Below are 19,485 nucleotides of genomic sequence, written 5' to 3' on the forward strand. Positions count from 1 at the left end.
AGCTCCTGAGAGCGACCCATTCATTCACAAATGTTTGTAAAAACAGTCTACATGCCTTGGTACTTGATTGTATACACCTGCGGCCATGGAAGTGATTGCAACAACTGATTCCAATTATTTGGATCGGTGAGTGAATACTTTTGGCCACATAGTGTATGTATAATATCATCCCATTCTCTGCATATATTCATATGTCATTGTAATCTGTATATATAATATAATATCCATCTAATTATTTTTGCACATTATCTATCTATCTATCTAGCGACGTCCAACTTTCACGGTGCATTTCGACCCTGCACTGCAACACCCTCCAGTTGGCAGATCGGCACTAGTGGCCAGTTGTTACCCATCCTCTTGTAGCCCCGAGCTCAACTCGTCCCTCCTATTTCTTTATGCTTCCTTCCCCTAAATTATGAGCAGCCACCTTCCCCTCCCTTCCTGCTATTCCCAGGGCTGTGAGTATCTTCCACACAGACTGTGCCGGGAAACACCTACATCCGATCTCAACTAGGAAGAGCCATGCCTGCCACCCATGGGACCTGCACCGCTAGACTAAGTCCCGATACTAGGTGGCTTTCCTCTCATTGGCTACCTCTCCTCCTCCACACAAATATATATGTATATATATACACATCATTTTCAGAGACAAAAAACGAGAAATTATTTCCAACGGTAAAGAGGGTTTGAGAGATCAAGGGCTGCAATTTCCGTCTTAACCGCCAGATGTGGATAAGTCCAAAGTAATATCTGACAACCACTGAAACCATTTTTATAAGTACATTAAAGAATACAACAGAATATAAGTGACACAAATAATGTATTATGCAAACCATTCCAGCAGATTTGACTGAATCTGCATTTTTGGCTGCTGAAGCTGAATTAGCAAAAGATTCAAGCCTAGATTCCCAATGGATTCAATCAAGTGTAGCTCCCTCATACAAGCAGATGCACTTACAGTATGTCCTGTGATTACACAGGCCGAGGATATGATAGAATCCTCGGTCAATTTCAAATTCATGTCTTGGTTTGTTAAGGGAGGTGGTTGGATGAAGGCGAGGGCAGAACATACATCTTCTGAGCAGGGTGATGTGGCATAAATCATTATCCCTGAGATTAAGGCAATTTTATTTCATTAATGGCATTGTGTCAGACTTGATTTGTATTAATAACAGTAGGTTTTGGGGGAGAAAAACAAAACAGTTTTTTTTTTTTGGTCCAATCATTCTGGAATGAGAGGGCTCAGGCCTTAGGGAAGCTTTATGATTGCATAAATCATGATAAAGCACGGGTAATACGCAGGCTTCATATGCCTCTCATGCAAATTGAATTACGCATGATCAATAATTTGGATCCGTCTAATGATCACATGGGTACAAGCACAGACTTCAGTAGAAGTTTTCATTTAAATATAAGGAAGGTATCATATGAATTTCATTTATATGTAAGCTACACTCTGCACGAGCACGGGCATTTTTTACTTAGGGTTCTTTTTACATACATGGGCTCTACCTCCCTCTTCTTTTCTCTCTCCCACTCACTCTCACGCGCATGCAAAATGCTATTGAATACTGTTCTAAAAATAAATGAAAATTTGGCAGCCATTTTGGGGAAAAGGATGCTAGTTCTAGAGTACAAAAGTAAAAATGTATTCTGTTTATATAAACAAATATATATGTACCGTAATTTCCGGACGATAAGCCGCGACCTTTTTCACGTAAACAACGCTGCGGCTAATATATGGACTTTTTTGGGTGGCGGACGCTAACGAGCTTCACGCCGCTAAAACGTTTATCCTCGTCACATCGGACCGATGAAATGACCGGGAAATTCTGAGTCCGTTCAACCGCGACACCGAAGAAGACGACTTTGATGGTTTTAGTGCGCGGGAGGAAGCCCGAGATAGCGGTCGGTTAGCCGGTGCGGCTTATATTGAGGTGCGCTCAATAGTCCGGAAATTACGGTATATATATTGTATGTATGAAGAAGACAATATTGGGCCCAGTTTTCCCTTGGACGCAGTTTTTACCTGGACGCGGGTCACCGGGACCTAAGTCTGATGCCAGGCCCGGGGGTGGGGCTCGGTGGAGAGCAAAACTGGCCAGGCCTTCACCCATGGGGCTTAGTCGGGCACAGCCTACAGGAATGATATGGGTCCCTCTTCCCCTTGGCCAAGGGGGTCGGGTGCAGTGGGCGCTGAATCTCGGGGACAGTGGTTCTAGAAATGAGTTTCCTCCGCAGGGTGGCCGGACTCTCCCTTAGTGATAGGGTAAGAAGTTCGGTCATCCGGTAGGAGCTCGGGGTAGAGTCGCTGCGCCTCTGCATATGCAGGAGTCAGATGAGGTGGCTCAGGCATCTGGTCAGGATGCCTCCTGGACGCCTCCAGGGGGAGGTATTCCGGGCATCTCAATCTGGGAGGAGACCACGGGGAAGATCCAGGACACCCTGGAGAGACTATGTCTCCAGGCTGGCTCGGGAATGCCTCGGGGTCCCCTCAGAGGGAGGACTCTGTGGTGGGGGAGTGGGAGGTCCGGGCCTCACTGCTTCGGGTAAGCGGGGGAAAATGGACAGATAGATGGATATTGTATGTATGCATTTTTTCCAGTAATAAAAATGTGAAAAAAATCCAAAACTCCATCTAAGCCATCTAAAAAGTGAACAGAATGTGCATGAGGTCTGGGGAAAATTCGTCTTCACGGTTCACAGCATAGATGCAAATACAGAACTTCCAGGCTGTTCAGGCTTGCTCAACAGGATGCTAAAGCTTTTAAATTTCAGTTGTGTCAGGAAAGGAATTAATGCATATTTGCAGGCCCCAGCAATTAGAGCATTGCCCTCCACGGGTCTCTCTAATGCATAGTGTGTTCCCCCATTTGAGTCTGGATGTGCCAAAGAAACCGTCAATTTCAATCATGTAGAAAATGCAGTCCCTCCGGTGCAGCTCGGTCTAAGCATTGATTGTATGCGGTCATTCTCCACGTGAGTTAACCTCCGTGCAATCAAAAAGAACAGCCGAGGCATCTGACCTTTCTCTGTGAACTGAATATTGAGTCAGTTTTCTTGTTCAATCTTTACTTATTGTTTTGTCAATTATCCCACCTCCTAATTACTCTCTGGCATGAAATAAAGCTGCCACATAGACACATAATCGCTAGGCTGAACAATGTGCATTTGCATGGGCCCGGAGTTCATTTGGTGTAATCAAAAGTCACAACTGACCGATCGCACCATTCTTTATTTTAATGGGCTCTCGTATGTCTTTTCAATATTTGTCTAAACTGCACCTCTGCGGGCCAAGTTTTACACACACCATTTCTCAGTTGACAGGTGAAAATAAAATACAATCAAGTCTCATGTAAGAGGACAGATAAAATATGAGTCCGTAAGAGAAGCTAAAATAAAACCGCCTTGCATTTTTATACGAAGCCCAGAGAAAATGAGAGAAGCCGCTATTGAGAGAATGCGTAGAAGCGACAAGAAAGGTTGGATTGCAAGCCTAAGATGGCCTTGAGCTTTGATTACCATACCATGAGAAAAATCCAGCAAATTCCTTGAACATGTCCATAATGCTTCAGGGCCACTTAGACATACATAATCAGATCATGAATACACTCCCGCACCCGTGTTGCTCCAAGGCCCCAAGTGAAATACACATGTTGAAATGCATAAGGGGTGACCAAAACCAGCTTTGGGTTGTGTAGGTCCGTGCACACGCTGTCGGAACAGTACCTTAGATATGTGGACATAAATGATTAACTAATTTAACCGATACCTTTTCAACAAGTCATAAAACAATCAGAAAGCTAACTAGAAAATTTGAAAAATTGAGTTGTCTGTCTATGTTTGTGATCGACTGGCAACTCGTCCAGAGTAAATCTTGCTTCTCGCCCACTGACAGCTGAAGCTTGTGGACACATAGCCGTACACAGCAAAATGGAGTGGTACCACCAGAAGTGCGAGCGAGGGTACGCGATCAATAGCTCCTCCACCGTCAACATATCTGTTATTGATCGAATGGGACTCGAAATGTGGAACTTGCAAGTGAACTGTGCACCGCCCTCTAGTGGATGCACTGCTTGACAATCGCTGCAATGCAAATCGTGCACGGGAAGTAAATGAGACGATACTCTGACGGAACACACTCGCAGACACGGGATGTACGAAGTAACTCTTCTGAACACGCATTTTTTCCCAAACATGAAGTATGTGTATACTCCAATATGGGGAAGAATCCTTGTCTCTCTCCAATGCCGCTGATACAAACATATGACTTCCTGAGCCCCTACACCCATAACCGCTCACTCTAAATCCCTCCATTCAAGAAGGGAAAGACAGTTTGAAACCTTCAAATATTTTTACAGGAACCTAAGAAGACGGGTAATGTGACCAAATCTTTGCCCTTGACACTTACTCTCAATGCCCTTGAACGAGCTTCGGCGCGTATTATCCGCATCTTCGCTCGTATTCAACTGCTGCCAGGAATCTTCTGCTGCACCATCCCACTCTGCAGCTCAGCTTCATCTTTTTAAGCCTCGCCAAAGAGCTCGGCGTTGGCTGGCGGTTAAACATGCCACGGAAAACACATCACTGGTGCGAACGCACTGCAAAGCTGTACACTTCAGAGAATGTGAAGTATTTAATTAAGAGCACTAGGCTTAATCAACTTTGTGAGAATTGAGTTGGCAAGCGCTTGGACGTGAACATTTCAACTTCATATCATGAGGGAAACCGTCACAGTACGTTACTGTATTGCATGTTTTTGACAATAATAAACACATAATAAAAATTAAAAAGGGAGGGCAATCTATCCAACCAATACCTAATTAATTACCACAGCACAAATAATAATAGAAGAAAAGTTATTTTCATAAAACAAACAAATCCAGACCCCAAAAAGGCACCTGGAACTAAGGTGGCCGGGATGGTTTCCTGCACAAACCACTATGTTTACACTGAGGGATTGAAATTCATGACTGGATTTCCAGCCCACCTATAAACATAAACAAAAAGGATTTAAAAGCATTGTTGAAATGAGTACTTGTGTACTTTTTCGATGTGATACGCTCAGAAGTATATAATCTGCTGTATTACTGTGCGCCGAGTCAGAAATTCTGATTCCCTGATTGGTCGCACCGATCGCATTTGCTGCTACCCCGAGACCGAGTTGTAATCACTTGCAATGTTTTTGTCAGCAGCTGTTGTTTAACACAGTGTGGAAGTCTAAAATTGACCAGAGCAATTTTCCTTGGTAATTTGTCCAGCCAGGCTGCCTGACAAAAATTTGAATATATTTCAAACATTTCTCAGGAAAATAGAAACCTGTTTCTGTTCCTTATCGAAGAACATTTTAACCAGCACTCCTCCTGTGACATGGCTTATTTCTGCCTCACGCTTTAAATATTCTGTTCCTTTGCTCAATCTGCTTCCGTCGCCATTGCGGAGGCTTCATTCATTGACAGCAGGTGGTGTGGGCGGATTTGGTTGGAGACGAGTTTTAAACAAAAAAATTCATTCAACATTTGCAAGTCATTTGAAAGTTTTGCCAGATGAATCGGAAGAACACGATGAAGACGTTTCCTTCTTTTCCAGTCTATTTTTCACTTATGGAGTTTTATCTTTTATATCTACCATTAACACAACTGGTGTAGTACAGCGTCACACACCTTTTATAAAAAAATGACAACATAAGGTAGGACACATCAATGGGTCAGGAGTAATACATCATAGGGTTTAATACGTAGATTAAATTGCAGATCTAGTCTACGATAGACGACAGTACCTGACATAATAATCCTGTAGTTACCAGCTAGGATTACTTAACTAGCTCATCACAGAAAGTATTGAGGTTTGGTGGTGACAGCAGCTCAGTATTTGTTCATCTCTTGCTCTCTCTTTATTCTCTTAATATATATATATGCATATATAAAGTATATATAAATATTTTTATATAATATGTATACAATATAAAATACATATAGAAATATAATATAACATATATATATATAAATTAATATATGTTTATATATTAAAATAATATATATTTAAAAATAAAATATGAAATATAATATATATACGGACATATATATACATGCATACATGCACCCACCCACACATATATATATATATATAGTATGAACCATAGGTTCCTTGTAGGGGATCAATAAAGTGCATAACTTCACTGGAACTAACCTAAAACATTATTTTTGTATATCACAAACTAATTTTTATTACCAGATTTGAATCAAAATCATATTAAAACCAAGTTGACTCACCTGCTTCCATATAATTACTTACCCCTGTTCAGTCGGCTTGTTATCAGCTGTCATGAAAAAATAATTACATAAAAACAGATAAATGCACCTGACCTTTTTGTCAAAAATTAACTTTTTACAGTTGTTTTAAGCCGATTTTGGTTTCAAGGATCGCCTTACAATGGGCATTATTTCGATAGCAAATTACATCAGATAATCTACCTTACGCTACATAAGGCAGGTTTACATATCATTGTCAGTGTTTTGATTTCTATTATTTCACCTCAAATCACACTTTCTTTGCAATAAAATACTTATAATAGCCACTAACCGCATGTCAGTAAGAGAGGGCTGCTCTGTAGAGAAGAATTATCCATAAACACCACTTGACGTTTCATATACATATTTAAAAATAGATAAAGCAAAGACTTCCCAGTGAGTGTTATATTAATCTATATGTATTTTTTTCACATTTCTATTTAAAGCATACACACAGTGTTTTCAGACATTGCAAGGCTTTCACTATTTAGTTCCCACACATTTAGGATGGTAACTCATGAGTTATTTATACAGCAGTGTGCTTAACAGTGATAACAGCGAGAAACCCTCAGCCTTTATGGAGATTGTGAGATGATGGGCTGAATATACTTCATCTCAGCATGAGTATAATGAATACCAATTAAAACCTCTTCATGCCACCTTCCTGACTTTGTGACTTTCACAAAAATATGGTTAAGCGTCAATTAACCGACCTGATTGGATTGGACAGGCCTCAAACGTATTCCTGCCGTGTAGTTTAGACCGCGGGCTACTAACGCTTTAATTGAGGCCCTGGGAGTTTTGTGTGGAGACAGGTGGTGACGGGTTTTCCACAGCTACAAACTGCAGCGGATGTGCAGGTTTAAATATGTCCCTTGCAGGATTCATAGCAAGTTGTTCCTTAAGAGACCGTGGACACACATTTTAAACATTCTTTTACTGCACTCCAACAGCATCGAACAAAAAAGGTTGGTCATATCTAAGATAAAAAAAGGAGTGAAGAACGGATCACTGACTCACAATCTGCAAAGAATTGAATCAAGAAAAAAATGTACATTAAGGTTGCAACACTGACAGATAGCAGCCTTAATTTATGGACATATATATACATATATATATATATATATATATATATATATATATATGTATATATATGGATAGATTTCCTAGCATAGCTGTACAATTTACAAGAAGAGGTGTAACTCCATTCACTACAATGCACAAAATTGCTTTTGTAACGTGAGAGTTAGAGACCCTCGCCGTCCAACTTTATCGAAATAGACTCATCATGTTTGAATAGACCTGTTTGCCAAAAACAATATGGCAAGTAGTGCCTGTTTGACAAAAGCTCGCCATCGACTAGTTAATGGGTGCCTCCGTCCACTGTTGCCGCTGCCAGACAGAAACATGTACGTCATTTTGACAGCTTCCTCTTAAGTATTTCCAGTCATCAGTGATGGATAAAGCACTCCTTTCATGGGAACATTGAGGTGAATAAGCTTGATTATAAACATATTATATATAGGTTTATGGTTTGGTTGAATCAGGGTTCCCATGTTTTCCAGCGTCTCAGTCTTTGGCCAAAGCTAATTATTTGATGCAGAACTATTTTTGTTTGTCTTCTACCCTGTTCTTTTACAGTGCAGAGGTCAGGCTTGTTTATGAAAAATTACATTACAACAAATAAGCCTCGCTGGCATTTACGGCTTTAACACGGACAGAAAAAGTGCTATGACCCGAGCAGGCACTCTGTGGAAGTTCTTTATTTTGCTGGTGGCAACCAGAATGCTAAGTAGTAAATCAAAAAATGAAACTGAAATGATGAACGGGTCACTCATTCTTTGAATAATAATTCAAACAAGTGGAGTACAATTTCTCAACTCGACTGTTGGTGAGGGTGACAGATTACATGCAAATGGTGCCAGGCGAAGAAGGGAGCGTTACCAACATTAGCCGCGTTCAATAAAATACACAGCTTGTATTATGATGCCAAACTGTTAAAGCGACAATCTACAAAATTATTGTGACTGTGTGTGACGGAGCCAGTATTTACAGTTACGCCGGCTCTGGATCCAGCCTTTTCTGTTTACTACGGCTACTCTTCCCACAACAAATGATGCTAATTATAAAATCAATAATCGGTGTGCCTGTGTGACTTTTTTTATAGCTGTGGAAAGGAATTTTTTTGAGGGGCGAAAACCTCTAAAATTTTCCGTTCTGGACTTTTCTTGTCTAAAATCTTCTTTTCCTTTTGGCAGTCTAACCCTGTCCTCTGCATTCTCTTTTCTCACATGAACTCACCTCATGTCCTCTTTCAATCCATTATTAAATCACACACATTGATTTTCATTTATCTATATATCTTTCTTATCTTAGTCGCACGAAATTATGCTTTGAAACAAAAATTGAACCTGCAAACTAACACCCAATTAGGTTTTGTGTTTTTTACAGGGCTTGACCATCAATCAATAAAGTCAGCATTTGCATCTGGTTGTTTTGGCTGTTGTCAGAGATAATATAACTTTTATTTTATTAATTCATCTCTAGACTGTATCATTAAGTAATCAATACATATACACAAATGGTTATAATGCCTGTCAGTGTCTCTCAGAAGCCAGGGCTTCACCTTCATACATTCACTCTAAAAAATTAAAAACTGAATGAACGGTTATTAAGATAGTTGACAATTAAATTAAAAGCTGACAAGGAATGAATTAATCGTTATGGTTAATGGACATGTGTGGGAGTCTCATCATTCTTAAGAAGATTAAAAGATGCAAATGATCTCAAATTAGATTTATAATAAGCGGCTAGTCTTGGGGGAAAAAAATACGGCTTCGGTGAAAAAAAAAAGGTCTCATTTTTCTTTTCATCAACCAGTTTTTGACAATTAATAAAGATGATTAAGCAGTTACTGATCAATGCTAAATGAGTTACAGTTATTAAATGGTTAAACTATGGTTTTGCCCAACAGCGTAGTAATAAAGATGGTAATAATCAAAATGCCATTAGCGTGTTGTCACCACAGTTGTTCTAGTATATTCACATTTTTGGGGTTCTGAATTCCATCTGAATTGATGTGAATGCAAGAAAAATGAATACATTTGAAAATATTGTTGAATGAAACAGTTGCAATTTTTAACAAAAAACTGTGGGGAGAAACGAATAAATGAGTAATATAAGCAATAATCATCAACTAAAATAAACTGAATGAAAAATCTAGAAATACGTTTTATTAGATCATACCTATGTTATAAAGTGAGAAAATAATTCGATGAGTTTTCACAAATAATCCGAGGCTTAAAATACAAATAAGATCTTCTTTTCTCATACAAGATATTCCCAAAACTTTTTATTTGAGCTTGAGAATGTATTTACTGTTGTCCTGTGTGTAGATCAACACACACAGATGGACGGAGTGAATGTTTCAAAGCCTTCTGTTTGCAGCGGCTCCAATGCTAGATTATGTAAACAAGTGGTGGGAGTCATGAGCTCAGCGGGCAGAGGCAACAGAAGGGAAGCTACGTATTGGCTCTATAACAGGAGCTCGCCATCAATCTGATAAAACAAACCAGTCCCGTACTTCTACATGGACAATATCTCGTATTAGGAAGGCCAAGAAAACCTTGCGTTCCTTGCTCTGCTGTTAAAAGGCGGCAATGAGTCATGAAATAAGCTTTCAAGCACATTACAGTTTGTCGTTTTGAGGATAGTTGGAATTAGATCCGGCCAGCTATAGGATTTGCTCCTATCATGTGGTTTCCTCACTGTAATCCATGCTGTCTGCATCCAGATACCCAGAAACTAAAAATGCCAGCCACAATGTTATGTGTCGTGGATTAACATTTAAGGGGGGGTTTAGGCCCCCAAAGTGCTGCTTCTGGATGCACTTAAGAGCGATAACTACTTGCCTCACTGCGCCAAACACGTTGTGTTACTAAAACCCTGGAACGTTCTATCACAGATTTGTATTGACCCCATGTGTCAATGGGAGTTGCCTGTAGCTAAAATCCACCTTTTTAGGCAAATTCTGCTCATTACCACAAATAATAAAGTTCCCCGGCGTTTCCAATAAATTACAGCTCATTCCTGAGTAAAGGAAAAGTCAAGGCTAAACTTCACAGATGGGCTGATGGGCATTTTTTTTTTTTTGTTGGAAGTATTTAAAAAAAAAAAAAAAAAGTAAAATATCCTCAGGATTCCTTAATAGAATTCCAGAAATCTGACCATTATTCAAGCGTAAATGGTGGAAGGGTGGTGATGAGGGTGGTGGGTTGGGGCGGGGGGGGGGGGGGGGGGGGGGGGGCGTCTCATCCCTCCCCTTAACAGTGACAGCCTCGGTAAAACATAGGGGGAGGCACTCAGAGGGCGAGGTGGAATGGGGTCATCCCCGTGCACGCCGGGAAAAGAGAAACTGTGAATTAACATTGAGGACCAGGAGGTCAAATAGGGGACGATGCGATAAAGCATTTCCCCAATGAGGGTTGTGATGGGAGGAAGCTCCTGCACTTGGAAAAAATGTGTAATGTCACAGTCAGGGCCATGTGTGTATTCCACAAGTGGGGTTAAAAATAATTCCCTAATCCCCAGAAAACTCAATAAAAGTAATATAGCGATGAAATAAAAAGAGTCAAGTCTGAAGTCACAAGGCATTTTCTCTTTATATCGCTTTCTGACACGAATGTGAATCTTTATGTCTCTGGGTCAAGCAATGTATGTTCACTCTTCTCCTATCAAATTGCTGAGTTTAACTTATTTCATCCTAGCAGCCAATCAAAAGATTTAAAATCAATGTTTCTCTAATTCTATAGAAATACCTTGTCCCGGTACTTATCCCAATAAGAGTGGGGTTTTCGGAAATACTGTCTGAATTTGTAAGATGAAATGACAAGCGAATTTGTGTTATTGACTCAAGACGGGGGTCATTTATAAACTAACTGAAGTATAAACTAAAATAAAGGGAAGGCAAAAAGACACAATTTATTAACATAAAAAATATTCAAAAAGGAAGCTCCAGAGATAAAAGACTTGTCTACCTCTAAGTAATTACCACTTAAACAAGCAACCTGAATCCAGTTAAATCCTACAAATACACATAAATCTGTTGTGATCCTGATAAGTAGCTTAGTCGACTTTGACTGCGTTTTCTTTGTCATACTGTTACCTCCACAAATGATGCAAAAGCTCATATTTAGCTACTGAACCCGCACGGCGCATTACCATTTAATATTAATGTATCTTGTGATATATGTAGTACGCCCCAGAGTATATGTGATACCACATATAGAAGATGGCATATAATTAATGGACTTTTTTCACCAAATCTGTTTAATGATAAATGTCTCCATCAATGAATTACCTTTTTTTTTTGCCCCGCCACTGCATATTCAGAATAGTAGACAGAATAGTTACCTGAAATAAAGATGTTATGATGAAAATAACCAAATGTAACCAATGCAAAACAACAGTTGCTCTTCTTAGATAGATATATAGCTATATAGATAATCTGAACAATCAGAAAGACAGTTGAAAAATAAGCACACATTTAAAATCTATGCAAGAACTTGATTTCTCAGTTATTAAAACTGACAGATCTTGCCGATGGAAAATATTTTGACTGGTTCTGTTGGAGATGATAAGGAAAGCTGTGAAAATTTAACAGCACGTCTACAGCATTGTCGAGTTCTATGTGTTTTGTGTGTAAGCTGCTGCGGCGTGCACAACGTGCACTTGATCATTTGAACAGGCAACGCTGAGCATCCTCACACACCGATTGACTCCCGTTCACCTGTTTTCACATTAATCCGTATCCTTCGGTATAAATCAAGTCTTTCCTTTCTCTTTAAACATCTCTAACACAACTCCCTCCAAATTGGTAGTGCTTAAAAGGAAGAACAAATCTATTAATTGTTATAATAAACCTCCGCAGCCCCAAGTGCAGGATAAGCGGTATAGATAAATAAATGTAGGAAAAATAATAAACCTCTGCTAAATCTCGCTACTTTCAGATCTGTTTCTGTTTGAAAAAATCTGTTTGTACTAAATAGTATTTTCGTAGGGGTTGATATTTATGTTAATCCTTGCCTGTCTCTCAGTGCATAAACAGACATTTCCCGATCTTTAAGTTGCACTGTTTGCCCAACGGCAGCAGAAGTGGCAAGAAAGTTAATTCCGACAGCGGAATATTTCGTGTGTCTGCATGTTCTCCCCTCGTCTCCAGTTTCCTCCCATTGTCCGAAAACATGCGGTAGATTACCTGGAGACCTAAATTACCCAAACGCATATGAGGGAGCGAATGTTTGTATTTCATCGCCTTCTAAAAGTCATCACCCAAGTCACTTTTTTTTTTTTTTTTAAGCTTTTCAAAAAACACAAAAAATAGCCCTAATTTGAATAAGGAGTTGATTCAGGCAAAGCAAATGTCAAAAAAATGGCTTTGGCCGTTGTTTTAAGAAGCCGCTGGCCCTTAAATCGGCTGAACCCTGGGACAGGATCCAGTCCCGCTGTGACCAGTGCAGGATAAGCTGTATAGATAATGAATGAATGAATGAATATTTGTCTGGCTCTAGACCCCTGATGATTTCAGAAGGGCCAAGAGCGAAGAACTGTCATCCATCCCTCTGACCAGCTGTCAACGGAGCAGCGGTTAGTAGATAACAGTCAGAAATTACAAATACTAACTGGGGAAAAATGGAAATTGTTGTACTAAAGTACAAAATACAGATTTTCAAACAAAGTACGCAAACTAAATTTTAAACTGCTATTTAATCAAAAATTCCAAGGGATGAACACAGCGGTGGTCCCTTTAGCTGGAGGTTAAATCTGCTGCTCCCGGAAAAATTCTCAGCAAATAATTGGCCAAAAAATAAAAATAATGGCATGCCAAATGTTTACCACGAGTTCCCACCTCGCCCAAACTCCTGTTGAGGATCATAAAAGAGAAACACATGCATATTTTTAAATGCTTTATCCTACTGGTTTTAGCGTCTTTTTATTTTAAAACATTGAACTGCTATTAATTGACTATTAAAACAGCCATGGTGCTTCAAAGCATAATATCCATATCTTACATGCAGGTTTTCTAATGTTATTTTTGTGATTAAAAATTAAATAAATAGAAGACATTCTTGCAGGATAAGCAGTACTGATAATATTTGTGCAAATGAATGAGAAATTCCATTGTTGAAAAATATGTTGAAGTGTGAATTTTTGGACTCAATGACCCAAATACCCATCAAATCTGACCATTATTTAAAAATGATTTTCTCTTTTTATTTGATAAGGATGGTACAGCTCTACACGCCTCCAACAGGTCACATTTAATTTAGCTGACGTGCTAACCTTGAATTTAATAGCTATTACTAATCGCCCGCTATTGTTCCTGTTTTGGTTTAGCATTGAATCATAACTCCACATGCTGACACTGTGTGGGTCTTACACAGGAAATATATGAACAAAAAAAACTGAAGCTATAATTCATCATTCCATAGCTGAATGTCGCCGAGCTTCGATTGTACAGTTTTATTAGACTGTAACACTACATCTTTTGCATGTTATGTGTATGTCTGTCAATGACAGAAGACAATAAGTACTTCTGTCACCATCTTGGGAGACTAGAAAGGGTCAAGGGGCAAAGGACTCCAGCTTAGAGGTCTTTAAGACCGTTCTGCTACCCTTTTAGTCATCATGTAACCATGAACATAAACCCCCTCGCACAAAATGCTTGTGATTCTGTCTACATAACTATACAAAACCGTTACTCGTTAAAATTGTGACACACTGTCAGTGTTCATGTTCTCTGCATTGCATGTCAAACACATGTGTATTTACACACATAATGTGTAAGTGGGAAGACTGAGTGGGTGTTGTTTTTTTCTTATAAATCCATATGATGTAAAAGATTCAGAGGAAAATGTCCATTACTATTACTTGCAGATGGAGGACCTTCATCGTCATAGTAAACCTTACAGAATATCCTTGCATATAACTGAAAAAAAGTTGAATGTATGAATAAGTACCGTAATTTCCGGACTATTGAGCGCACCTCAATATAAGCCGCACCGGCTAGCCGATCGCTATCTCAGTCTTCCTCCTGAGCACTAAAACCGTGAAAGTCGTCTTCTTCGGTGTCGGAGTTGAACGGACCCAGAATTTCCCGATCATTTCATCTGCCCGTTGTGACAAGGATAAATGTTTTAGCGGCATGAAGCTCGTTAGCACCCCACCCAAAAAAAAAAGTCCATATATCAGCCGCATCGTTATTTACGTGAAAAAAGTCACGGTTTATCATCCAGAAATTACAGTATGTTAGTATGTATGTATGTATAAGTATGAATTTCGTCTCTCTATGTAAGACTGCATTAATGAATACTACTGACAATTTCATTTTGGAGGTCAAATCTGTGAGTAAACTCTGCCCCTGCATGTCTCAATGTGTGAGTAAAATTCAGCAAATAGGGGGGGATAAAACTTCCTCGCTTTCAGAACACCGCGACTTGTGTTCCGCGCTGAAATCAAGCCAAGTCGCAGCTTTTCGAGGCAGAACCATGGTGTATCCATTTTGTGCTGCAGATGTGATGTGAACTTGCGAATTCCCACAAGGCGCCAAACAAAGCTATGACAACTACTCCCTTAGTAATGTCAGCCTTAAGACATTTTCTTAACGACTGCATTTTGCAAATTAATGAAAATTGAAATGTTGATTTGCTACGGTCTTTCACTTTCATATACCAGTTATAGGGCACAATATCATATTCCGCAACCGTGACCTTCGTTTGAGAAGTCCTGGATAATTCATTGTGTCATCCCAACGGGGCTGTGAGGGACGTGTGTGTAAATGACAGATGGCTTGTCATCCGTCACTGCCATCGCCTTGACACTGGGGAGGAAATAAACTAAAGGTGCGTCACTTCCGATGTGGGGCTAATTTCTTTTGGACTAAAGATCATTTATCTGCCTAAAGGATGTCTTTGCATATGTTTTGTGTGGTTGTCGTCCACTTTCCTCAAGCCCCTATGTTGTCACCTGCCCCCGCTTTTTGTTATTCCCGTTTTGTATATATTCGGTCAAGCGGTTCAAGCACAAAATACAGATTCTGCACATATTTGTGCTTCGTTTCAAAATGATTCATGTCTTGCATGCTTTGTCTACACTTGGCATTATTTCATTTTCATTATCGATACATATGATGGTCATTCTATTGATTTTCTCATTTCAATTTGTTGTATGACAACAACAAAGATGTATGTTAAATTAATGTTAATGTTAAAATTAATGTTAAATTAATTAAATGTAGGTGGTGTGTTGGTTAGTACTTCGACCAAACAACACAAAGGTTCACTGTTGCATTCTGACTTAGGTTAAAAAAAAAAATGTCGGGTTAATGTAGGGGTTAACTGGAAACCATAAATTGGCTAGACGTGCAAATGAGAGTGAATGGTTGCACGTCTCTATATGTAACCCTGCCATCAACTGGCGATTGATCTCGCCCAGTGACAGCTGGGATAAGCTCCAGCAACCCAACGCCACCCTTCGTGCAGGATTAGCAGCATAGATCACAACTGAATGAATTCAATAATCAAATATCGATGAAAATACCCCTGCCTCTAAATTCTACTCCACATTTACTTTACATGGCAGTATGATTTTGTCATGAGCTTTTCAACATTGCCCTCGCTTTACCCCGCTGTGCATCTGCCAATGTTTGCACTGTGTGACAAGGCACCATGTAATTTAAAGACATTATTTGCACGGCTATTTGGTTCTCTAGAGAATACGTATGGCAGCGGGAGAGCTGATAAACAAGAGCCATGTTCCTCTTGAAAGCGTATGTTCTTGTATATCGGTACATTTTTGAACATCATGAGTAAGGATGAGTCAGACCGAAAAAGGCTTATCTAGCCTCAGCTCCAGATTGTTTGCAGTATCTAGTCAGTTAGTGGGCTTTTAGATAATAATTACAAAAATAAAGTTATCTGAAAATGCTTTGATTGGATTGCCTTCTGGTCCTTGACCCAACATTGTGTTTCCCTTGCTTTTGAATGTGTTTGGCAGTGCCAAAGGAAGGAAAAGTTCAAATGCTGAGTCATTTTCTCAACCGTCATTTTTCTGCAATCGGTCGTCACTGACACCCGTCTGAAAAGAATGAATCAGTGGGCTGTCACCTTTTGGTTGTTCAGCAGAATATTGTGCTCGTATTTCATCCCTGCATTGATTAATTTTGAAGGCTGTAGCCGGACGTACCTTTGACTGAAACTGTTCTCCTTCCTCCGACAGTGGAGGGTAACAACCCTGTGACCTTCACTTCTGACATCCTGGCTCACTGTCCACGCCACCGGGTTACTGGCTCGGGCCCCAAGGAACGCCACTCCATCCTTCAGCTTGACCCTGAAACACACACACACACACACACACACACACACACACACACACACACACACAAAGGCACACGTCAGAAGTGACATTTCTGAAGTTAAAATTAATGCACTGATTAATTAATGAATTCGCACAGAGACCTGGCCATCACCATCGACAACACCGTGGTAAGGCAAACCTGGGTGTGGTTCAAGACAAGCAACTGTCATTCTCAGCAAACGTTGCAGCAGTCGCACGTTGCTGCAGATTCCTCCTCTACAACATCAGGAAGATCTGCAGATACCTCACAGAGGATACGGCGCAGATACTCAACCGGGCTCTAGTCATCTCTCGTCTGGACCACTGCAACTCCCTCCTTGCCGGTGCCCCAATAGTGACCATCAGGCCTCTGGAGCTTATTCAGAAAGCGGCAGCCCACCTGGTGTTCAACCGTCCCAAATTCTTCCACACAACTCCCCTTCTTATGTCCCTATACTGGCTCCCGGTAGCCGCCCGCATCAAGTTCAAGACCCTGGTGCTCGCCTACCAGCAGTGAATGGGAAAGCCCCGTCTTATCTCCAAGATATAGTCAAGCCACATGGGGGAACCTAACTGTCCCCTCCGATCTGCCACCTCTGGGCTACCGTCCACCCCGTCACTCAGAGCCCCCGGCTGCCGATTGAATCGGTCTCAGCTCTTCTCAGTCTTGGCTCCTAAGTGGTAGAACAAACTCACTAAAAAGGTCAGAACATCGTGGTCGCTGCCCATCTTTCACTGTGAGCTGAAAACATACCTCTTCACCAAGCACTACCCTACTTATCGCACCTAGCCTCCAACCCCCCCCGAAAAAAAATTAACGATGAACTGAATGTATGTATGTATATGGATCTGTGATTGCTATTTGGTTGAGTGGTCACTTCTGACTTCCGACTACTGGTACTTTGGATCTTCGATGACTGAATTGCACTTCTTGTAAGTCGCTTTGGATAAAAGCGTCTGCCAAATGACTGGAATGTAATATTATGTAATGCATTCTATGTCGAGGAAAGAATCCTCACCATCCTGGTGAGACAAACTGTTTTAGAAAGCTGCCATCCCCCTTAAACTCTTTTTGTCTGCCAGATGGACAAAAGTATGTCTAAAAAGAAAAGGGATAAATCGTCATGGCATTACATGAACAGAGTCTCACCAATATCTCAAAAAAAAAAAAAACAACAGATGGTTCTACCTCAATATCTGTTCAGCACAGGTGTGGCTGCAGAGACATTTCGATTGGTGATATAGTACACACCGGTGGAGAAGTGCACTGCTGTTTTGTTGGCAAGCATCATGGATGGGTGTAGATGAGATGTATATGAATAATAAGCCAATGTCATGAAGGATGTCTTGTGTGTGCTATTTCATCCTACTCACATGCATAATTAACAAGATTAAGTCAATGTAATCATCTGACTCATTTTGGGATAACAGTACAGATAGCAGTACATGAAATGCAATTAAACACATGTCACTTCGTCGCAGGAAAGGTGATAGGTGCCTGTTCGGCAGGTTGTCAGTCATTAGCCCCTTTCTGCAGTTCCAATAACTTTTTCAGGATCTAGGCAGGTTCTTTGTGCATTCACACAGCATAGGCACAAGGGCCCCTTGACTTCAGCTCTTTGAACTGTTTCATTTCTACTCTTAGGCAGGGTCTTTTTATGGTTCCATAGGACCTCTTTGGACAAAGGTGCTTGGTGGATTGCTAGAACTCATAAGCCGCACCCATTACATACCACAATGGACAGATCCAGTGAGAAATGGACCCACCATGCAGAACATGAACACTGTGGAAACTTTGCTCTCCATGTAGACTCACCACGTCTTCTTTGTGGTGGTTTGTTTTTGGGTGTGGTGCTTAAGGTGCACTTCGTCAAACCGCTCTGTATGGTGGCCCCTTACAGCCTGTGCAAACTTGCGTGTGGAGAGGGTTGTTCCCGGAACAAGATTCAAGCTAGACAGCTCTTAAAACTGCATTCTTAGAACTTTTTTTGTTAGAATGAGCCCATAATGAAATCAACAAAAAGTCACACTAAAGTCCATGCATGTGGCAGGACTAGCATAAGTTCATAGAGGCTTTAATCTGTACACTAACATGTTGGAAAGTCTTTTCAGATGGTTCACACTGCTGGTCCTGCTTCTTCAGCTGGAGAAATTCTGATGGGCCTGCACCATCCATTGAGTTTTAGTTTGCAGCATGTTCCAGTAAATGTGATATCTCTAATGTAAAACTGCTCATAACACATACCTTCTGGAGCAAATATTGAGATGAAACTAGAAGTGGGGCCCGATAGGGCAGAAATTACATCTCTAATAGATTTTTGGAGGAGTTTCCATCCCCGGTTGTAAGGACACCACAATCATTTCTCACAAGAGCTTTTTGTGAAGGGACGCTTTAAACTTTTGGCCGGCATTCAGCATTTCCTTCTATTCCCGGCTCAGGATGAATATAAAGCGATACTAGGAAATTGTACTGAAAAGATATGCTGTGGGGAGCAAATATATTGAAGGACTAGCCCGCGATAGCAAGTTATTTTAGACATCAATATTCCAACACGGGGACCGCATGGACGGTGCAGTGGTTAGCGCTTCTGCCTCGCAGCAACAAGGTCCGAGGTTTGATTCTGACGGGGGGGGGGGCTCTCTGTGTGAAGTTTGCATCGCCTTACTGTGTTTGCACAGTCCGCAGTCCAGAAACATGCAGTAGGCTCAGTGGACGCCCTAAACTTGCTCAGACGTGTGAAGAGAGCGAATGGTTGTTTGTTTTGATATGTGGCCCTGTGATCGACTGAGGTCAATGACAGCT

At 40.6% G+C, this 19,485-nt stretch overlaps 1 protein-coding gene across 1 annotated transcript in view; it reads right to left on the reverse strand.

The window, feature by feature from the left end:
* Positions 1-19,485, reverse strand: part of LOC147231220 (transmembrane protein 132C) — a 183,140-nt gene that overhangs the window by 60,881 nt on the left and 102,774 nt on the right. Inside the window, exon 4 of the mRNA XM_086152489.1 lies at positions 16,533-16,676. Coding sequence (XP_086008615.1) covers positions 16,533-16,676 — 144 coding nt within the window. The remainder of the gene's footprint in view (positions 1-16,532; positions 16,677-19,485) is intronic.

This window comes from Fistularia commersonii, chromosome 9 (assembly GCF_037954325.1).
Source record: "Fistularia commersonii isolate RoL2024-O1a breed Wild chromosome 9, RoL_Fcom_v1.0, whole genome shotgun sequence".
Classification (NCBI taxonomy): Eukaryota; Metazoa; Chordata; class Actinopteri; order Syngnathiformes; family Fistulariidae; genus Fistularia; species Fistularia commersonii.